The sequence below is a fragment of the Corythoichthys intestinalis genome, chromosome 5, assembly GCF_030265065.1.
Source record: "Corythoichthys intestinalis isolate RoL2023-P3 chromosome 5, ASM3026506v1, whole genome shotgun sequence".
NCBI classification, from domain to species: Eukaryota; Metazoa; Chordata; class Actinopteri; order Syngnathiformes; family Syngnathidae; genus Corythoichthys; species Corythoichthys intestinalis.
The window spans coordinates 12,111,801-12,131,840 of NC_080399.1; the positions used below are offsets into that span (position 1 = coordinate 12,111,801).

The 20,040-nt window shown below is 38.0% G+C and overlaps 1 protein-coding gene across 1 annotated transcript in view; it reads left to right on the forward strand.

Moving 5' to 3' along the window:
- The window catches only part of LOC130915853 (transcription factor Maf-like), a 127,951-nt gene that overhangs the window by 2,034 nt on the left and 105,877 nt on the right, over window positions 1–20,040 (forward strand). Inside the window, exon 2 of the mRNA XM_057836010.1 lies at window positions 5,797–5,866. Within this exon, the coding sequence (XP_057691993.1) occupies window positions 5,797–5,824 (28 nt within the window). The 3' untranslated portion in view covers window positions 5,825–5,866. The remainder of the gene's footprint in view (window positions 1–5,796; window positions 5,867–20,040) is intronic.

A 20,040-nucleotide genomic window follows, 5' to 3' on the forward strand; every position in this document is an offset into this window, starting at 1 on the left:
CATCAACGAGTGGTTGCAAAAATCACCTCTTGACTGGAAAATCACTTATGTGTTAGTGTTATTGTGCATCATTATTGTGATGTCCTCTTTGTGGTCTCGGTGAAGTGGCGACACGCGCTTTTAAAAATGCTCTTGAATAAACGCCATTCACAATAAACATGAATGGGAAAAAAAATTCTCCTGACCATATTTTATTTATCATTAGATGTTTGGAGTTTGGCTTTTTAAGATAAAAAAAAAAATTGAGTCACAAGAGTGGAAGGAAATGCGCATTTTACGCACCGATTTAACACAGCGAAAATTAACACACTCAAATTGTATTATCATTCATTTATTTATATGAACTGATAAGCGTTTAATATTCATTTCTAAAATGTTATTTTTAATATGGTTAAAGCTGGTGGCCTTCACCTGTTGCGCACAGCGAAAATGTGAACTCCTCGACGAAAAAGTGTAATTCTTTTAACATTTTAGTACATTGTAAAAGCAAATACTCTGCATGTGTTTCTGCAAAGGATTTAGCCAATGATTAATTTTTGAGTAAACTTTTTAACTCGTCGAATGTCCACTTGTTGGATTCGGGGGAAAAAAAGACAAAATGGAAAAAAATGTAACATGTATTTTTTTTTTTTTATAACATTAAAATTGAATCAAGTTTAATGGAGGAAAATGCATGCTGTTAATGTTTATTTTTCTTCAACATTCACTTGTAGAAACGTATTTGAAACAAATGCCTTACTGTATAATGCCATTCATATTCAAAATTCTATTTTACTCTTTTCAATAAAAAAAATATATATATATATTTTAACATTCCATGTAGATGTAAAAAAATGCACGTTATAGTACATAAAGGCCACATGAGACGTTCAAAGTCGTTAAGACCTGCAGCAGACTGTCTTTAAAGAACGGAGGTGCTGTACAAGGTCACCATGCATGCAACACATGCTGTGTGCGTGTGGTCACAATAGGCTGAAGCTTTATTGCTTTTTCCTTCAAATGTATTGAAAATTGTTACAATTTTCCATCTTGGTGGAATATTTGAACGCACTTATGCTCACTTCTTATTGTACTGAACACACACATATACATGTTGATCTGGAGAAGCCTTGTGAGTGTGGTTGTCGGCTAATTTATTCCTCTCCGATATGATATAGTGTTCTGGTTACAGTATTTTCTGGATCAAATATATTGAAAATTGTTACAACTTTTCATCTTGATGGAATATTTGAATGCACTTATGCTCACTTCTTATTGGACTGAACACACACATATAGTACACATTGACCTGGAGAAGCCTTGTGAGTGTGACCGTTGGCTGATTTATGTCTGTCCTAGTATTTTCCGGAACATAAGTACTGAAAGCACTTTTTTTTAATAGTTTGGCCAGGCCTGCGACTAATGCATACATTTTTTTTCACACTAACAGCAGCAAGAAAGGCGCTCTAGGCGCGCCCCGTACTTTGAGAATTGGCGGAATTGATCAGAACTAATACTGAAGATGACTTTAACAGATTTTGTGTGAGATTAAAAGACGTTGCGTTGTTTATGTTTAAATATTCCACATAAATTTAGCCGGTTCGTCTACATTTTATTGTGATTACTGAATTGCATGTTTGTTCTTGGTCTCTGATAAAATAACGTTCATTCGTTTATTCATTCATCTTCTGTACCGCTATCCCCAGTTAACTCTGAGCAGAAGCCATGGTATAATCTGAACTTGTTGCCAGCCAATCACAGGGTAAAATAACTCAACTGAAAAAAAGTGATTTATACTCCAGTGAGACTTATGTTTTTCTTTCCTGGTCATTGTGCATTTTTTGGCTGGTGCGACTTATATTCAGAAAAATACGGTGAACATTTCTATGCTGCTGATTATGATGTGTAAAATTTGTGGTTTTTATGTTTGTGCATACAGGAAAGAGTTGTGAGCATTATTAACATATTCACTTCCATTAACGATGATAGACGTCTAATCCATTTTGACTGGGAGGGTTGGCAGCGATCGTACGATCGCTGCCAGCCCTCCCCAGTCTAAATGGATTGGACGTCTATCAATGTCAATGGCAGCCAATGGATTAATCTAGTAATTCCATTCCCCGTCTCGCTTACGTATTGACTCGTCACTCACTTTGCAGTCTGCCTTGTGAAGTTATTAAAGATAATGCAGTTGTCCCCTGTCACCATATCGGGTCCGCGCACTTTTCAGGTCAACTATGGGAAATCACTTTGAAATGTATCAGTATTGACATGTGAATCATGGCTGCGTAGCTCACTTTAATGCCTTGGAATTAGCGGCAAAAAAGGACGCGCCTCACCGTTCGTCGTCCATTTGCCGGAGTGCTCGACTGACCACCCGTCTGTGCCTTTGATTTGACCTTGTGCGCCGTAGGACGAGGGTGTGCTAAGTGCATTAAATCTATGGGAATAAGTCATTTGATGGTGACATTGTGGAGCTTGTTCTGTACTTTGGTCATGTCAGCCCAAAACGGAAGAGGTAATAAATGCCGGAGATGGAGAAAATCCAATATGTTGTTATCAATAGCGGGAAGTGTTTTAGCGTTAGCGTCTTGTTCTCGATTTACAGAACATTTTCTTCTTCTTTTTTCACGTTCTATTCCAATCTCCTCTACCCGATCTTCATCTGCATCCGTCGGCACAATAAACATTTACATTTAAAGTGATTTAAACGACTCGCATTCACGTCACGCCGCGGCGCGTCCGTGTCAGACTGTCTCGCCCTGAGTTATGTGCCATTCATTTGAAACACTCATAATTCAACTTGTTCTGACATTTTTAGAAGAAAACGGAGCGTGTGTATAGCGAGAGGAGGTATCGTGATAGTGGGAATTTGGTCGAATGATCACTTGCGCTAACTGGCTAACGCGTAAGCTAAGCACGATTAACGACCTTGTAGATTTAGGTTTTATTTCTGGGGTCCTAAGCTAAGAAAAGTGATCTAGTGTGGCCAGCATGTTTATTTCTTCTCCTAAGTCATTCACTGCCATTGAGTTAAAAGTGGAACGTGTGCGTTTTAGACCGCATGCAGGGAACATGAAGGAAGAAGAAAGCGCACGTCATGCTAATGCGTGTGTGCGCGCACAGCGGTTGCGGTGCTGGAGGCGAGCCCGAGTCTTGCGCGTTTCTAGCTGCATCTCAATGAAGCCACGCAGAGGTGATTCACCCGCTTTGTGTGTCTCTCTGCCAGTCAAACAGACATTGATCTGAAAAGCAAGGCAAGGTGACCCGCCATGTTGTGCGCGGCTTCCAAATGTTACCGCCCTCTTTCTTTCATTTGCACCTGGGAAAGGCCTTGACCCCACATGCTGCTGCTATGTAGCGTGTGGGCCCCGTGACACACCTGTCAATCCATGAGTGTGTGTTTTTAGGAAAAAGAAACACGCATATGTTACCGGTTCACATGTGCTGTTGGACTGGTTTTCTGAGCAAGGTTTTAACTTGTAAAATAATGCAGAATGTTAATATGATTTGTCATATTGCTGATACACAGCTGTTTTTAACAAATTTTGGGGATGCAGAATTTTATAACTGATCTCAGTTTTTCCTCTATGTTGTTACTACATGCACACAACTAGACATATCCTGTGTAAAAACATAACTGAGTTTAATAAATATTGCACCCATGCTTGTTTTTCCTATACAGTACACTGGAAAAAAAAATGCCACTTCTAAAACGAGTAAAAAATTACGTGAAATGACATAAGATTTGCTTATGACAAGAACATTTTGCCAATGGAACAAGCAATTTATGTCTTGGTAAGAATTCTTAAAATAAGACATCCATTCAGGATGAATGAGATCTCGAAACTAGTTATATTTTACTAGTTCAACGAGTTCTTGAAAATAGTTTTGTTTTACTTGTTCATCTCGAATGAATGTCTTATTTTAAGAATTCTTAGCGAGACAAAAATTGCTTGTTCCATTGGCAGAATTTTTTTTTACTTGTTATAAACAAATCTCATTTCAAATATTTTTTTTACCCGTTTTAGAAGTGGTATTTTTTGCAGTGAATTTCATTGCATGTCACTTTTTTCATTTATTTTTATTTTTTCATAAAAGAAGCACATATGTTAGCACAGTATTAGTTATATTTTTCATTAATCACAGCCTGTGATAAAAGAAAAAAAATCAACTAATATATAACTGTAGACAAAATGAAGTCACTACAACTGTTAGCACTGTAATTAAAAAAAAAAAATTTAAGAAAAGGCGAAACAATAGTTCAAAAACTTGACAATTGATAGTAGAAAACTTGAAAACATGATAGAGAAAAACAGATCCGTTTTGGATTCGGCATCCAAAAATTCATTTTGTCAAACAACAAACAACAAAAAATGTGTTCAACAGTGCTGTCAATCATCACTTATAGGAAATATAATGTGAAGATAAACATCACGACAAACAATTAAAAAATGGCTCCATAAAAGTGATTTTTGCACTGATTGTACAAACATTTCTGTTGCGTAATTTGGCTGTATTACCTGCGGTATACGAACAAGCAAAATTTTAATCTTCTAAACTCTTTAGATCAATGTGCATTTTGTTTAATCCCTTATCAATGATGCCTTTTGTGTTTGTATGTGCTTTGTCTTTTTGTTGGTTTTGCATATAGTTAGCCTAATAGCATATTCACAAAAGTTTTTGAATGGGAGGGACGAAAGAATTTTGGGTCATTTGTCCTTCCCAGTCAAAATGAATTGGATGACTATGACACTGATAGATGAGCATTCATGGCCGGTCCTCCTAGTTTAAATGAATTGGATGTCTATCGCCATCAATGGCATATACAATGAGTTAAATACTATGTAAAAACTACTTTAGAGTGTAACTTGGGGCCAAAATAAATGAGTAAAAATATGAATAAATTACAATAATGATAATACAAGCAAACCATAAAACATTTCCAAGGTACTCCATTACTTTTTTTGTACAAAATTCAACATAAACCTTCTGGTGACACTTTGTGACTCTCTTGGCTTTAATCCATCCACAAAGTTAAAATCGTCACACTTCACTTTGCTGCTACTGGGTGCTCCAGCGTAACCGAACGGGTCAGAGTCCATTTGGCCCAAGTCGGATTACGGGGACGTGAATGGTTCTTATTGTTAGACGCAGTTGGATTGAAGCAGGCACTAATCTGCTTTGTCACTCCGGTTCCTTGTTTCTCTCTCCGGAAGCTCGCGGACCAGTATTATTTGTTTATGAAGATTTATGACTTCAGTTTTTCTTGACAGTTTTGAGTGACGTTTGTCTATTAACCCCTTGATGCCTGAAATTATTAGAAGCAAATATACATTAAAAAAAAATACCTGGTGGAATACATGGAAACAATAATAAAATAACTAAAAGTAAACAACAAAAAAGAAAAAAATATTTTTATCTGTAAATATAGAAAATAAATGAGGAGGAACTTATGATTAAATTTCTACAGTTTGATTTTTGAAATTACTTATAATTTATTTGCACTAATTATCTAGACTTTTATTGCTTTTAAACTGTTTTTATATTTTTTTTTTATTCATACTATTTTTATGTTCTAATGTATACCTCAAATGCTTTATGTATATTTTTAAAATGTAAATTCAGGCTTCAACAGGTTAAAAGAATATGTATCAAGGTTATACTATTTTGTTTCTTCATGCCATAATTAGGAAATATTTCCTTACTGTATGGTTAATAATAAAGCATGTGAGTCAATTAAAATGCAGTATGTCTTCTTTATACAGTCGACTATTTTTATCTTCTCAATCCAAGTCACTGTCTTCTGCATTGCAGGACGTCGAGAAAATTCCTCCATCTGTGATAGAGAATTTGGAATTCAACGTCCCTCCTCCTTCAGTCAGAGGTAACCTGCATCTTTGACTCAAATACTTAAAATGACAGCCTCAGTCCATTTGCTGTTATTATAGTGTACTGTATACCACAAAGGTAGGTTTGTGTAGCCTTTGAATGTGGTAAGACATTTTAAAATAGAAAATCACTGTTTCTTTTCACTCTTGTCAATTGTGAATTTATGTTTTCTCTTTTGGAGAGCCACCAAACGTAAAGAACAAATTCAAACAGGACCATTTAGTCAGATAAATCCATGTAGAAATGATCTTAAATCCTTTTACAGACAAAACACTTGCTCGTACCGATTTATTTCCGTGCATATTTTTTGACAGCAGACCCTCCACGGAGACTTTTATGATTAGATGCAATTCACGTTTGATATTTAGCTCCGTGGGCAGCCACACCCCTTCCTCTCTCTCGCTCTCTGCTGTCTGACAAGAAGTGCTTGATTGACAGGAGGGGATCTGACATAAGGCGCGCTCATGGGGGAAAACCTTTCACTTCATGCGCTGACCCTGTGAACCTCCTTCACCCCGCTCTGCTCCCACCGAGGAGCCAGACACTGGGCATGTATTTATTTTTTGGTACTTTATTTATAGTTCATATCTGACTGACACAGCAGACGCGAGGGGAGACTAAAGCATAAACATAAAAGAGTTGGAAAAGATAGAAGAATGGCTAACTGTTCACTTAGCTTGTAGCTAAATTGCTCTCATTTTTCTTGCAATGAATGAGTTGGAAGACAAGTTATTCAAACAAGTGATTACTGCGTAGTTCTGTCTGGCAACAGTGCGAGCTCAGGGCGCTTCCTGATTGGCTAAATCACCAACCCTGGACTCAGTGTTGACTAATGTTGCACCGATACGGCACTAAAAGGATGTCCTCACTATCGACTAGTACTAAGAATTAACGTGACAATGGTGCGCAATACGTACATACTTTCACCCTACTCAAGGTGGCTGACAGATACGCAGACCGCCATGAAAATGGAGCACTTGACGCTCTTCGCCAGATGATGGTCGACATCCAATCATGTGGTGTCCAATCATCCTTCTTTGAATTTCTGAATTTTTTCAGTAATATGTCATTGACTCCACCATCAGTTGACAAGACGGGTCCCAGGGACAGTGCGCCACGCCTTCCCGTAGGGGGCCGACCCAGGCCGAACGTTGAGTTGGCTGTCACTGTAATAAACTCAAACACACGTTGCGTTCTAACGCCAGATTTATGTGGAAATAGGACGAAGATTTTACGGCATACAAGCAGGCAGGACTTTCTAGAGTGATTTGGTCGAGGATTCAAGGTAATTATTATATTTTTCGCACCATAAACGCACTTTGAAACGTTGTGAATACAGTGAAATGGAAAAAATTAGCCTAACTTTAGCTTGAAATATGTACGTAAAATGAATGATAAGTACCTGTTTTTTTTGCTTTTAACCAAGAGTGTAGAGTGTTTTACGTTCATATCTATAAAAATTCCACGATTTAAGCATTTATTTACGAGAATTTTCAATTTAAAAACCTCTGTTTCGTGACAACCGCCATGTTGGATTACACAACACCGTAACTTTGGCTTGAAATATTTATGTAAAATGAACGATAACTGCCCCTTTTTTGCTTTTAACCAAGAATCTAGACTCTTTTACGTTAATATCTTTAGAAATTCTGCGATTTAAGCATTTATTTACTATAATTTTCAACTTAAAACGCTCTTTGTTTTGTTACAGCCGCCATGTTGGATTTTGTATCTCTACACAATAGTGGAATTCCACCTCAATGAGTTGCGATTGTATAAAGAAAAATGCTAATTTTTCTTTTGTTGAGTAAAATTAGGACGATTCTGCATGTTTTACTCAAGTATTAAGTTCCTAAAAAAATGTTTTTAAAAAGTTGCTTTTTTGGGCAAAAACTATATTATAGAATAGAATAGAATAGAATAGAATGTTAAGTATTGCTATTTATCCTGAAAATATAGATATAAAATTTGAGGATTATACAGCCATTTTAAGTTTTGTTATACTTATATAGAAAAATAAAATTTTATTAGGGAACGACTTTGAATATTTTGACGTCGCTGCTCATGGAAACTCATATATGCCTAAGGGAGGTGCCTGTTTTGGTTTTAGGTCGCTAGCAGCTTTGGTTTTGAAAATATTTGGATTTTGAGTTTTTGAAAATAGGCCTCCTATGGATCAGCCCCGAGCTCCGTCAACTGATGGTGAAGTCTATGAGTAGGTGTCCAATTCATTTGAAGTGGGAGGCTTGCAGCAAATAAAAGTTCATTTGGTACCATCAATGGCAGACAATGAGTGTCTGACCAAGCCACGATAGCAATTAACTTTCGAGTAAGTATAGTCAAGTTTAGTATGATAATTTATGATTAAAAGAAAAAATGTATACTTTTAAAAAAAAAAAAAAAAAAAAAAACATATCGGTACAGTATCGGCATTGGCCGATACCACACAGCCGGGTGTCGGAATTAGTATTGGAAGCTACATTAGTGAACATTAGTGTTGACCATATACACAACACTAGTGTTTTTGACTGTAAATGCTGAAACCTAATTAACATTTTTTATCAAGGAAGAAAAATCTGCCTATTTAACATACAGTTGTGCCTCTACATACGAATTTAATTATTTCTAGGACATGGTTCGTATGACGAAATGGTCGTGTGTCAAGTGGGATTTTCCCATAAGAATACATTATAATTTGATTAATTCGTTCCGCAGCCCAAAAACCTATGCAAAATCCTTAATAAATACAGCAGGTACAGTTAAAAATAGTCATTTTTTATGTCCCTAAAATGCAGTAAGAAATCCCTTACATCCCAGTTGTTGCTCAGTGTCAGTGAGTCAGCTGTGCTACATGATGGCTGGAGGAGGTGAAATTCCTGAACTTTTTCCCCCATCAGAGAAAACGAAATTGCTGGTATGGGAATACTTAAGCTAAAGAAAACTTACAGACGGCTCAGAGGAGGAGGGCCAACCGACATGTAAAACATGTTTGCGGAGGGTGGCTGCTGAGGAGGCAGTACCTTCAATATGATTTCGCATTTATACAAAATTAAAGGTTAGTAAACACTGTCATGAACGTTTCCCACCAGCTACGAGAGATAACTCCAGCGTATTTAGTGTGTCTAGCGGTGGTAAAACGTGGTGTTTTTTTCTCTCTGGCAAATGTCTGTGTTGAGAAAGAGAGTGTGTGTATTGTGTAAACATGATACGAGTCATACACACGTGCTTTTTAATAGAAACTAATTCAATTATTTTTGTTCTGATGGTAATAATGTTGAGCTGTGGTTGTGGGTTTACGCTCACCTAAATGACTGCATTTATTTTCATATTATTTAGACTATTTCAGTTATTTTTTTGTTATTTACTTTATTTTAACTTAACATTATACCTATTTTCCAATATGTTAATATACTTTGAAAAATAAAAATGTTGTTTAATGGAAAAAAAGTTGTTTTTTTTTACCTCTATATCTCAAAGTAACACATTTTAGAGCTGTAATTGCAATACCGTGATACCGTGATATTTTTGCTTAAGGTTATCATACCGTCGGACTCTCATACCGGCACATGCTTACACACAAGCACCAAAAAATGCATACCAAAAGCCTAGTTGTCAGTAAGCAAAATGCATTCTAATGATACTTCGGCCTGGTTGGAGAGGCCTAAGAGGTCTCGATAGGACTCAGGTCACTCCAACTGGAATGAGGCCAGACAGAGCGTCAGGGTAACCAGAGGCAGGCGGTGACCTTCCGTGCTGCGCTGCAAGATCGAAGGCTTTATTTAAAGGGCTGGTCAATGGGCTGGATGCTGCGGAGGTATCAGCCTCGCAGCCGGCCGACTCATCAGCAGCACTGTAATACAACTCTGACTCTAACCCCCAATGCGCACACACGCAAACGCACACAGTGGACACATCAGGTTTTACAGTGCAGCTGAGAGGCTGGACAGAGGAAATTACAAGATCAGCATGAGCTAAGTTTACAGTGCAGCAGGAAAAAGACTTTGCTCTTTGCTTTTCCAGATGAGCACTAAATGCTTCGTCATTCTCAAAAGGTTTCGGTGGCGGAGAGGTGCAGTGGTTAGCGTGTATGCCTGACTGTAATATCCGATGACACTATCTGAAAACAAAATGTCTTTTCACCCAAAAAAATGGATTTATGATTTTTCCAGATTTTTTTTTTTTTACTTCACCTAATATTAATAAGAGACTATAGGCCCCAAAAAACATAAACTCTAAATATATATATATATATATTTGTAATGAAATGCTACAAAAGTCATAATTTTTATCATAGAATAAAAGTGCAAAATGTTGGTCTTTAATGCGTTTCTGCTGCTTAATTTTCAGCCTCTGCCATTAAGCAATACAACAATGACGTGCATGTGCTATGTGGGGAAAAATAAAATAAAATAAAATAATTCATTCATCTTCTAAAGCGTCTCTTTTCGGTGGGTATCTTACAGAAGCGAAACTTGCACAGCAGCAATATGGCGTTTGATTTTTGTTGTTGCCATAATTGCATTTACTGTACATATTGGGTAACACTTAGCGCAAAAGTGTGTTTTGAGTAGTGCTGCAACGATTAATCAATTAACTCGAGTAAATCAATTAGAAAAAAGATTTGAAATAAATTTTGCTGCTTTGAGTATTCGTTTAATTAAAGCGACGTTGTAATGGTTTGTTTTGAAAGTGTTTGCATTTAGTTTTGTTGATTTCGATGGATACACTGCCCTCTAGTGGCAACAGTGAATATGATACAATTCATTTCACTTGGCCGAATCTGGCTGCTCCCTTTTAAGACAAACATAAGCTAAGTTTTTGTTTGAGCTAATGTTTTTTCTAATGCATTCGTAATTTTGTTTATAGGTATATTTAGCCGTTTTTTTTTTTTTTTTTTTTTTTTTTTGGTGGGAATATGTGTTTAAACCATTTGTTAAGAGTATTGTAAAAAAAAAAAAAAAAAAAAAAAAAAAGTTAGCATTTTATAGCATTAAAGCTAGCGGACTTTTGCTATGTAAGTTAGCCAGTTGTTATTTTGTTGTACTTAGATCCACATTCATTTATTTATTTACCGTTTGAGGCTCAGCTCAGGAATTTTAATTTTTTATGTTCCTTCTCTGATTACTCGATTATTCGAACTAATTAGTTCATCGAATAATCGACTTCTAAAATAATCGATAGCTGCAGCGCGAGTTTTGAGTGCACAACTATTTGTTCTGTGTGAACAAGAATATACTTTGTGTGCACAAAATGTCTGTTTTTTTTGCCAGAATTTGTAATAAATTTCTTGTAAAACATTTTTTCACCGCTCGCTCAAATACAGGGTGAATTCTGATTGGCTACTTCCAATCTAATAGTATTTTACTTCAATACACAAGACGTCCTAGAAGCCTTTTCAAGATTATTATTATTATTTTAATTAATTGTATTTATTTATTTTCCCTTCAGGCATGACAAATCCAAATAAACATACATCATTTATATGTGTTTACAATTAATTCAACCCAAAAAGAAAAGGGCTGACGGGAGAAGCCGAAGCTTATTGAAACCTGTTCCCAGTATACCATATAGGACGCAGAAAATATCGAATATCAATTCAGATTTCGACATTCAGATTTCGTAGTTATTACAAGTTAAAAAAAAAAAAAATTCTTTAAAAATTTTTTTTTTATATAATAACCATCCCCTCTGATTGTTCATTTTCCCAATAGTCCATAGATCCAGTAGATTAGTTCATAATTCAGTAGTTAGTTTATTCAATTGATTCGATCCAGAAGATAGGGAATAGCTGAGGACTGATGGTAGGCCGTGTCCACCACCCTCCTTTTGTCGACCTAATCCTCGTCGCAGTTTTCATTCCTTGCTGACTCCCGACGAACATTCATCTCAAGGTTGCGCAGCTTCGTAGTAGGTTGCATCGCCATTCCTGTTGTGGATTTGTTAATGCTGACTGCCATTGTTAAAGTCATATTTCAATTTATATATTTTTCCCATGCTATTTTTTGTTTGTTTGTTTAAATGTGCATTAAGGCAACAGCATGTGATTTTTTTGTTTGTTTTTTGGTTTTGCTGACTCTTGATTGGTTGAGATTTGAAGCACATTTCTAATACTGTTTCAAATATGTTAGTGCAGCGGAGTGAGTGACACATGAGTACAGAACAGGCACATTTTTGCTCAAAACACACTTTTGTGATTGGTATTTTCTATTACACTCACAAAATTGTACTAGAAATTTAACCCCACAAAACAATAGCGGGAGAATCATCCCCAGTAAAAAACTCAATTCATTAAATCACGTCATTGCTCAGGACAAGGATCCGAGTATGCATGTTTTTCCTGTTCACTCGCTGCTTCGGAAGTCGAAAATTTGTGTGCAGAAGACAGAGCACATCATCATTCAGTGTGTACTTTACGCCACGCTTTACGTAGTTGTGGTAGCATGGACAGGGCAAGGGACAGTGAACTGCTGCAGGATAGTGTAAAAGACGTACATGTTTGTAGACACCTGCTTGCTTCAGCATTTCCCCACAGTTGTGAGTTTGAATAAAACACTAAAATATAATAATTCGCATTCATTACGAGCTCGTCATAAAACAAGGCATTTATTTAACCATCAGCAGTTTTAAATATACACACGGCAAACACAGAACAACTGTGTGTATAGATTTTAATCATTTTTCAAAAAGTGTTTTTTTGTCTTCTTTTTGCTTTCTGCTAAATCTCAAAGCTGCGCCCTGGAGTCACACCTCCAAACATCAGCTCCTCTTTTCAACTTATGTTAATATACAATCATCTCTCTGAGGTTTTCACTTGTTTGCCCGGATTGTGTTGTTTTATTCAAACGTAATTAGTTGTAAAGATGTTACCAGCACTGCCTCTGAGCCACTGTTGTCCTCAGGTTGCGATGGGGTGCTCGCAGCGTGGCGGAGTGAGGAAAGCATTGTGAGCTCATGTTTTCTTCACGTATGGCTTGCAGCCTTCAGCCCGCAGCCTTCCTCCCGCCTGTGGCGCACTTTGTTACCCTTGCGTCACTCTTCCGTCTCCCGTTAGCTCGAAATGCGTTTCTTACTGTATTGGACTTTTACCAAGCTTTTTAAAATACAGTGCCTTGCAAAAGTATTCGGCCCCCTTGAACCTTGCAACCTTTCGCCACATTTCAGGCTTCAAACATAAAGATATAAAATTTTAATTTTTTGGCAAGAATCAACAACAAGTGGGACACAATCGTGAAGTGGAACAAAATTTATTGGCTAATTTAAACTTTTTTAACAAATAAAAAACTGAAAAGTGGGGCGTGCAATATTATTCGGCCCCCTTGCGTTAATACTTTGTAGCGCCACCTTTTGCTCCAATTACAGCTGCAAGTCGCTTGGGGTATGTTTCTATCAGTTTTGCACATCGAGAGACTGACATTCTTGCCCATTCTTCCTTGCAAAACAGCTCGAGCTCAGTGAGGTTGGATGGAGAGTGTTTGTGAACAGCAGACTTCAACTCTTTCCACGGATTCTCGATTGGATTCAGGTCTGGACTTTGACTTGGCCATTCTAACACCTGGATACGTTTATTTTTGAACCATTCCATTGTAGATTTGGCTTTATGTTTTGGATCATTGTCCTGTTGGAAGATAAATCTCCGTCCCAGTCTCAGGTCTTGTGCAGATACCAACAGGTTTTCTTCCAGAATGTTCCTGTATTTGGCTGCATCCATCTTCCCGTCAATTTTAACCATCTTCCCTGTCCCTGCTGAAGAAAAGCAGGCCCAAACCATGATGCTGCCACCACCATGTTTGACAGTGGGGATGGTGTGTTCAGGGTGATGAGCTGTGTTGCTTTTACGCCAAACATATCGTTTTGCATTGTGGCCAAAAAGTTCAATTTTGGTTTCATCTGACCAGAGCACCTTCTTCCACACGTTTGGTTTGTTTCCCAGGTGGCTTGTGGCAAACTTTAAACGAGACTTTTTATGGATATCTTTGAGAAATGGCTTTCTTCTTGCCACTCTTCCATAAAGGCCAGATTTGTGCAGTGTACGACTGATTGTTATCCTATGGACAGACTCTCCCACCTCAGCTGTAGATCTCTGCAGTTCATCCAGGGTGATCATGGGCCTCTTGGCTGCATCTCTGATCAGTTTTCTCCTTGTTTGAGAAGAAAGTTTGGAAGGACGGCCGGGTCTTGGTAGATTTGCAGTGGTCTGATGCTCCTTCCATTTCAATATGATGGCATGCACAGTGCTGCTTGAGATGTTTAAAGCTTGGGAAATCTTTTTGTATCCAAATCCGGCTTTAAACTTTAAACAGTATCTCGGACCTGCCTGGTGTGTTCCTTGGTTTTCATAATGCTCTCTGCACTTTAAACAGAACCCTGAGACTATCACAGAGCAGGTGCATTTATACGGAGACTTGATTACACACAGGTGGATTCTATTTATCATCATCGGTCATTTAGGACAACATTGGATCATTCAGAGATCCTCACTGAACTTCTGGAGTGAGTTTGCTGCACTGAAAGTAAAGGGGCCGAATAATATTGCACGCCCCACTTTTCAGTTTTTTATTTGTTAAAAAAGTTTAAATTATCCAATAAATGTTGTTCCACTTTACGATTGTGTCCCACTTGTTGTTGATTCTTGACAAAAAAATTAATTTTCATATCTTTATGTTTGAAGCCTGAAATGTGACGAAAGGTTGCAAGATTCAAGGGGGCCGAATACTTTTGCAAGGCACTGTATGTACTCCTGCTCAAGTACAGTGTGCAACTGAATCCATCGACCATAAGCAGCACCACGCAAATTTAAGGAAAAGAAAACCACTCGTATAAGCCGCACCTGACTATAAGCCGTAGGTGTCAACGCTTTGACAGTAAGATCGGATGGTCAAAAATCTCTTGGTTTACTAAGTTCACATCAATCAACATGGCAACTTGTGTTCTAATTATTTCTATGCTCTGTCCTCATCATTTGAATAGTATCTTATTGGTGTGTTCAAAGCCAGTATGAAACCACAAAAACACTTAACTTTAAAAGACAGGGATTATGAAGAAGAAAAAATTACAATGAGAGCTTAGCATCCGCCTCACAGCTCTAAGATTGTTGGTTCAATTCCAGCTCTGGCCTCCCTGTGTGGAGTTTGCATGCTTTCCGGGGTACTCCGGTTTCCTCCCACATTAAACACTCCAAATTGTGCGTGCAGTGTTGTTTTTGGTAGCCCTTTTGATTTTCGTCTTAGTCTTTTGGACAAAAATACTTATTAGTCTTAGTCATATTATATGTATTTCAAAATATGTTGGTCTTTGTCTAGTTTTAGTCAACGAAAACAAATTTTGTCAAGTTTTAGTCGACAGTTCTCTAAATTTTTTCGTCTATAAACTTTAAAAGTTTTAACCCATGAATGAATAAATAAATAAATAAATAAAAGGTTTCCAACAATTTCAAATGAACATTGACAGACGAGCACATAATTGTTGAGTCTACAAGGATGTCACCATTTTCATGATGATAATACACACTCAGCAGGAAAACAGCACATTATTTGCAATTAATTAAACTCACCTGGATGCCACGAACTGTATGTAAAAAGACACTCACCGAGTCATCATGCTAAATGCTAATGCTGACGCGAACACTATGCTACGCTACAAGTTACATTTAGTGTGTGTTGATCATTCAGCACAGACCTTTAATACTAGAAGTCCCAGAGAATTCTGGTACTCCTACTAGTCTCAAACAATGGCCGATATGGCCTCTCCCCCGGAAAACCCAGAGGTGGCAAAAATGACTCAAGTGGTTTTGAATTGTCAAGTCGTTGTCGGACAGACAACAGCCATTCATATGGAAATGCAACCACTAGACATACATTAACTTCAGACACAATGACCACAATCCATACCCCATGCCCCTGATTCAGTCCTTCTAAACTATTGACACAATTCCTGCTTTACGCTCAAATTGCAGTTCTAAAACACGTTTTTTTCTTCTTCAAAACAATGTACACATTTGGGCCATTCATTCTGTCGATATGTGTGAAGTATAGGAGAAGTGAATTAAAAAATTTGTCAAAAAGCCTTGAATGGACACACGCGCGTGTGTGGTTCAGGGGAGTCAGGGGGAGGCACATCACGTCACATGAGTGACACGATCAAACACTGCTAAGATACGTGCTAACTACACATACGATAAGAAAATATCACACATTGCGTACTTATGATGTAAACTATGGAGAATTTTCATCTCGTTCTCGTCTCGTCAGACCAAAACTGGCATCCATCTTGTTATGTTGTAATCTCCCAAGACATGTTTTTAGCTCGTCATCGTGATGTCATCGTCATGAAAAAAATTGTTAGTTGACGAAATATTTTCGTTATCGTCATCGTTGACGAAAACAACTCTGTGCGTAAATGGTTGTTTGTCGCTATGTGCCTATGACTGGCTGGACACCAGGGTGTACCCTGCCTCCTGCCCATTGTTGAAGTATAGCTACAATAGGCTCCAGCCCCCCCGCGACCCATGCGAGGATAATCGGGAAAAAAAATAAAAAAATAAAAAATACAATGCACTTCACCTTCACTTCTTAGCTTTCAGCAGATTAAGTCACTTAAGTTCCCCATAGTGCTTGTATGCTAACGACAATCAGTGGTAGCCCTAGCATAGCATCTTTGTCAGAGTCCACTCAGAATTGCCAACTTGGTGAGCAGTGTGCAAGAATACTGTATTTTCTTCACTATAATGCGCGCTGTATTATAAGGCGCACCTTCAATGAATGGCCTATTTTAAAACTTTTTTCATACATAAGGCGCAACCCATTATGAGGCACACCACATTATAAGGCTCATAGAATAGATGCTACAGTTGAGGCTGGGGTTACGTGATGCATCCATTAGATGGAGCTATGCTCCGAGTTACTGTGAGACCTATTGCAGCTCAACATTAATTCGTATATAATGCGCACCGGATTATAAGGCACACTGTCTGCTTTTGACAAAATTTAAGACTTTTAGGTGCGCCTTATAGTGCGGAAAATATTGTAGCTGCTTTGTCATAGCAAACTATGGATAGCTTCTCTTTTTTGTTAATATGTTAACAACACGTTTAGCCTTGTGTCTTTAACGGAAGCAAGCATCAGATGGTGCCATGTTCGGCATTAAAAAAACAAAACAAAACATAGTGCCTAACGGACTTAGCTAGCAGTGTGCTAGCGCTCAGGTTGCCAACAGTTCCGTAATACGCGGGACATCGTTAAATTTAGGAAGTTCCGATTGGTAATGCTGGCGGGGGCCGGCAGCGGTACCAATCAGACTGTTGGCAACCCTAGCTAGCACAGCAGTATAGTCATAACTAACCGTGGATATATATATATTTTCCAAATCTGTCAAACCAATCATGGTTAGCCCTGTAATGGCACCAGAGATGTTGCCTTCTTTGACAATAAATTCCCCATCGTGCCAACGAACTCGGCTAACAGCGTGCAAGCATAGCAGCTTTATTGTAGCCTGTAATGGCACCATGGGTCTCTTGATAACAAGTCATGTACCTGTAAATAACAGGCTTCTCAAAAATGTAGCAATGTTATCCGAGCAACAAAGCTAAGGAGCTCAGAATGTTGTTGAATAACGAGCAGTCATGCTAGAAAATAGGTGCTCTGAACGCACTCAAATTGGCAATTACACTATGACGATCCTGACCACTATGGACAATTGAACGAATATAAGGCTAGGTTCATACTGCAGGTCTTAATGCACAAATCCGATTTTTTGTCATATCTGTGTTTTTGGCGTGCCCGTTCAGACTGCCTTTGTCTATTGAGCCCGTTCAAGTATTACGCATGCGCACTAATTCGCAGTCTGACACGCGCTGAGCAAGAAGACCCGCATGCGCAGAAGCATCAAAACAAATGACTACACATGCTGGCTGTCATCCGTCATTCCAGGGAGATCATATTTTGATTTCCTAAAAGGGGACACATTAACAGACCTAAATATTCCCCGTTTAGGCTGATATTCAAAGTTTATATGGATCGATAGCATGCACGCACTGTCCGTGCATGTCACACACACATACGGACAGTTTGCCCCGACTCTCTGCCGTTTAGGCAATCTTGAAATATTGCTCATACAGAGCAGAGAGAAAACCCAGCATTCTCAGGTTTATCCTTAACTCATTTTTAATTTTTTTTTATGACTGTCGTCAAGCCCGACCCTTCCCTAAAAGCCATGTTCAAGGCAAGCTAGGCGCTAATAACACACAGCTGCACCGCAACCGTAGCACCCTGTCTCTCTCGCTCTTGGATGACATAATTGCTGCATGAATTCCGATTAGGGAAACTTGACAGCTCAGACCACCCTGACATTCTGGAAAAACGTGGCCCAGATCGGATTTAAACCACATACGAAAGTGACCCTGATCGGATTTGACGTTTTCGACTTGTCCCAATCAGACCGTCAAGTTGATGCCTCTCTCGAGTCGGAAAAACACGAAAAAATTGGATTTATGCATTAAGACCTGAAGTATGAATCTAGCCAAATATTTTCCTAGCATGATGCTAGTTCACCTTTAAAAAGCCATGAAATGCACATTTTGTTATTGAAGCCCCAGGGTTGAAAAGAAGAGAAAAAAGTCATGACTTATGGTCTGAGAAATATTACAACTTTTTTTTTTTTTAAATACAGACAATACTTCTTTAGTCCTATTCTTATGTTTTAAATCTATGTATTTTTTTAATTTTTCAAATCTGTACTTCTACTTTCTACAATTTGCTCGTCTCATTGAATTCCAGCAGTACGATGCTCTGCAGATGTTAACACGGGACAATGCTAACAGTCCTCCGGCGGTGTTTCCGCAGCAGAAAATGAGCGCTAAGATCACTCTGGCAACATGATTTATTCAAGGCGCCAAACTGTGTCTTGTGTAGGCCCTAAAGGATCCTATTTTTATAGCCGTCAGCAGCAGCACTTCTCATACACACACATGCAGATTATGTATCACGGCGACGCCTCTGGGTGGACACAATGGGCGCGTTTCTTCACACGTCTCATCTTAACTGTCTCGCGTTTTCAGTCCGTCCGTCGACTCGGAAGCGCCCGCGACGAGCTTTAATGGCACATTTTCACTGTGCCCCGGCTAAAACGGGATGCATCTTCTCCTTGTTAGCTTGATAAATAACGGGGCTGCTGGGGAAAGTGCTGAATTTTAGCTTTCGGCCTCTATTTTCCACCAGATGACATTAATTTTAAGTGGCGGGGGGAAAGCAGGGAGCTAATACAGACAAATAAATAAAGAAGAGGGGGTGCGCAAGGGTTGGAATCACTCTGCGCAGCTTTATTCGGACAAAACATAAGCTCACCAATGTATTAGGTCACACTCTAATGAGATTCATATTGACAACTATAAACAAAACACTACAAATTGACTGCCATTGACGGCGATAGGCATCCAATTTTGATTGGGAGAGGCTGGCAGCGAGTGATCAATGCCAGTTCTCCCAGTCAAAATGGAATGGACGTCTATCAATGTCAATGGCAGCCAATGAATTAACAAACTTTAATGAATAAAAAGCCATTGTTATTTTATAGAAAAGAAAAACAAACAGTACTTGAATAATATTTGTATTTCACACACACACACAAAAATACAATTTGAAAGCAAGTTAAAAAAGATTAAATGTACTTTAGAGACTGAACTGTAATCAACACATGTGATTTACATGAAAAAAACATGCACGGAATTTAAAAAAAATAATTAAAATTTAGGAGCCATAGGTGAAAAACAGTTCTACTAAAATAATGATTAAATTAAAATTTATCACACAAAAAAAAAAAAATCAAAATTTTAAAATAAGAGTTGCGAAAGATTCAAATATGTTGTACTAAAAAGTTAAACACAACTGAACTGTACTTTACACATGTAGTCTACTGTACTAAAAACAAGTCATGTGCTGGTGTAAAAATAAATAAATGAATAAATAAATAGTCAAATCTTTCGTAACAATCTAGGGGAGAAAAAGAAAACGTAAATAATGATTCAATTAAAACGCATAAAAAACTTGTTTCTGGCAGCCTTTTTTATTTTCGTCTTAGTCTTAGTCTTTTGGACAATAATATTTATTACTCTTAGTCATATTTTAGTCATCTCAAAACATGTTTTTCTTTGTCTAGTTTTCGTTGACGAAAACTCAA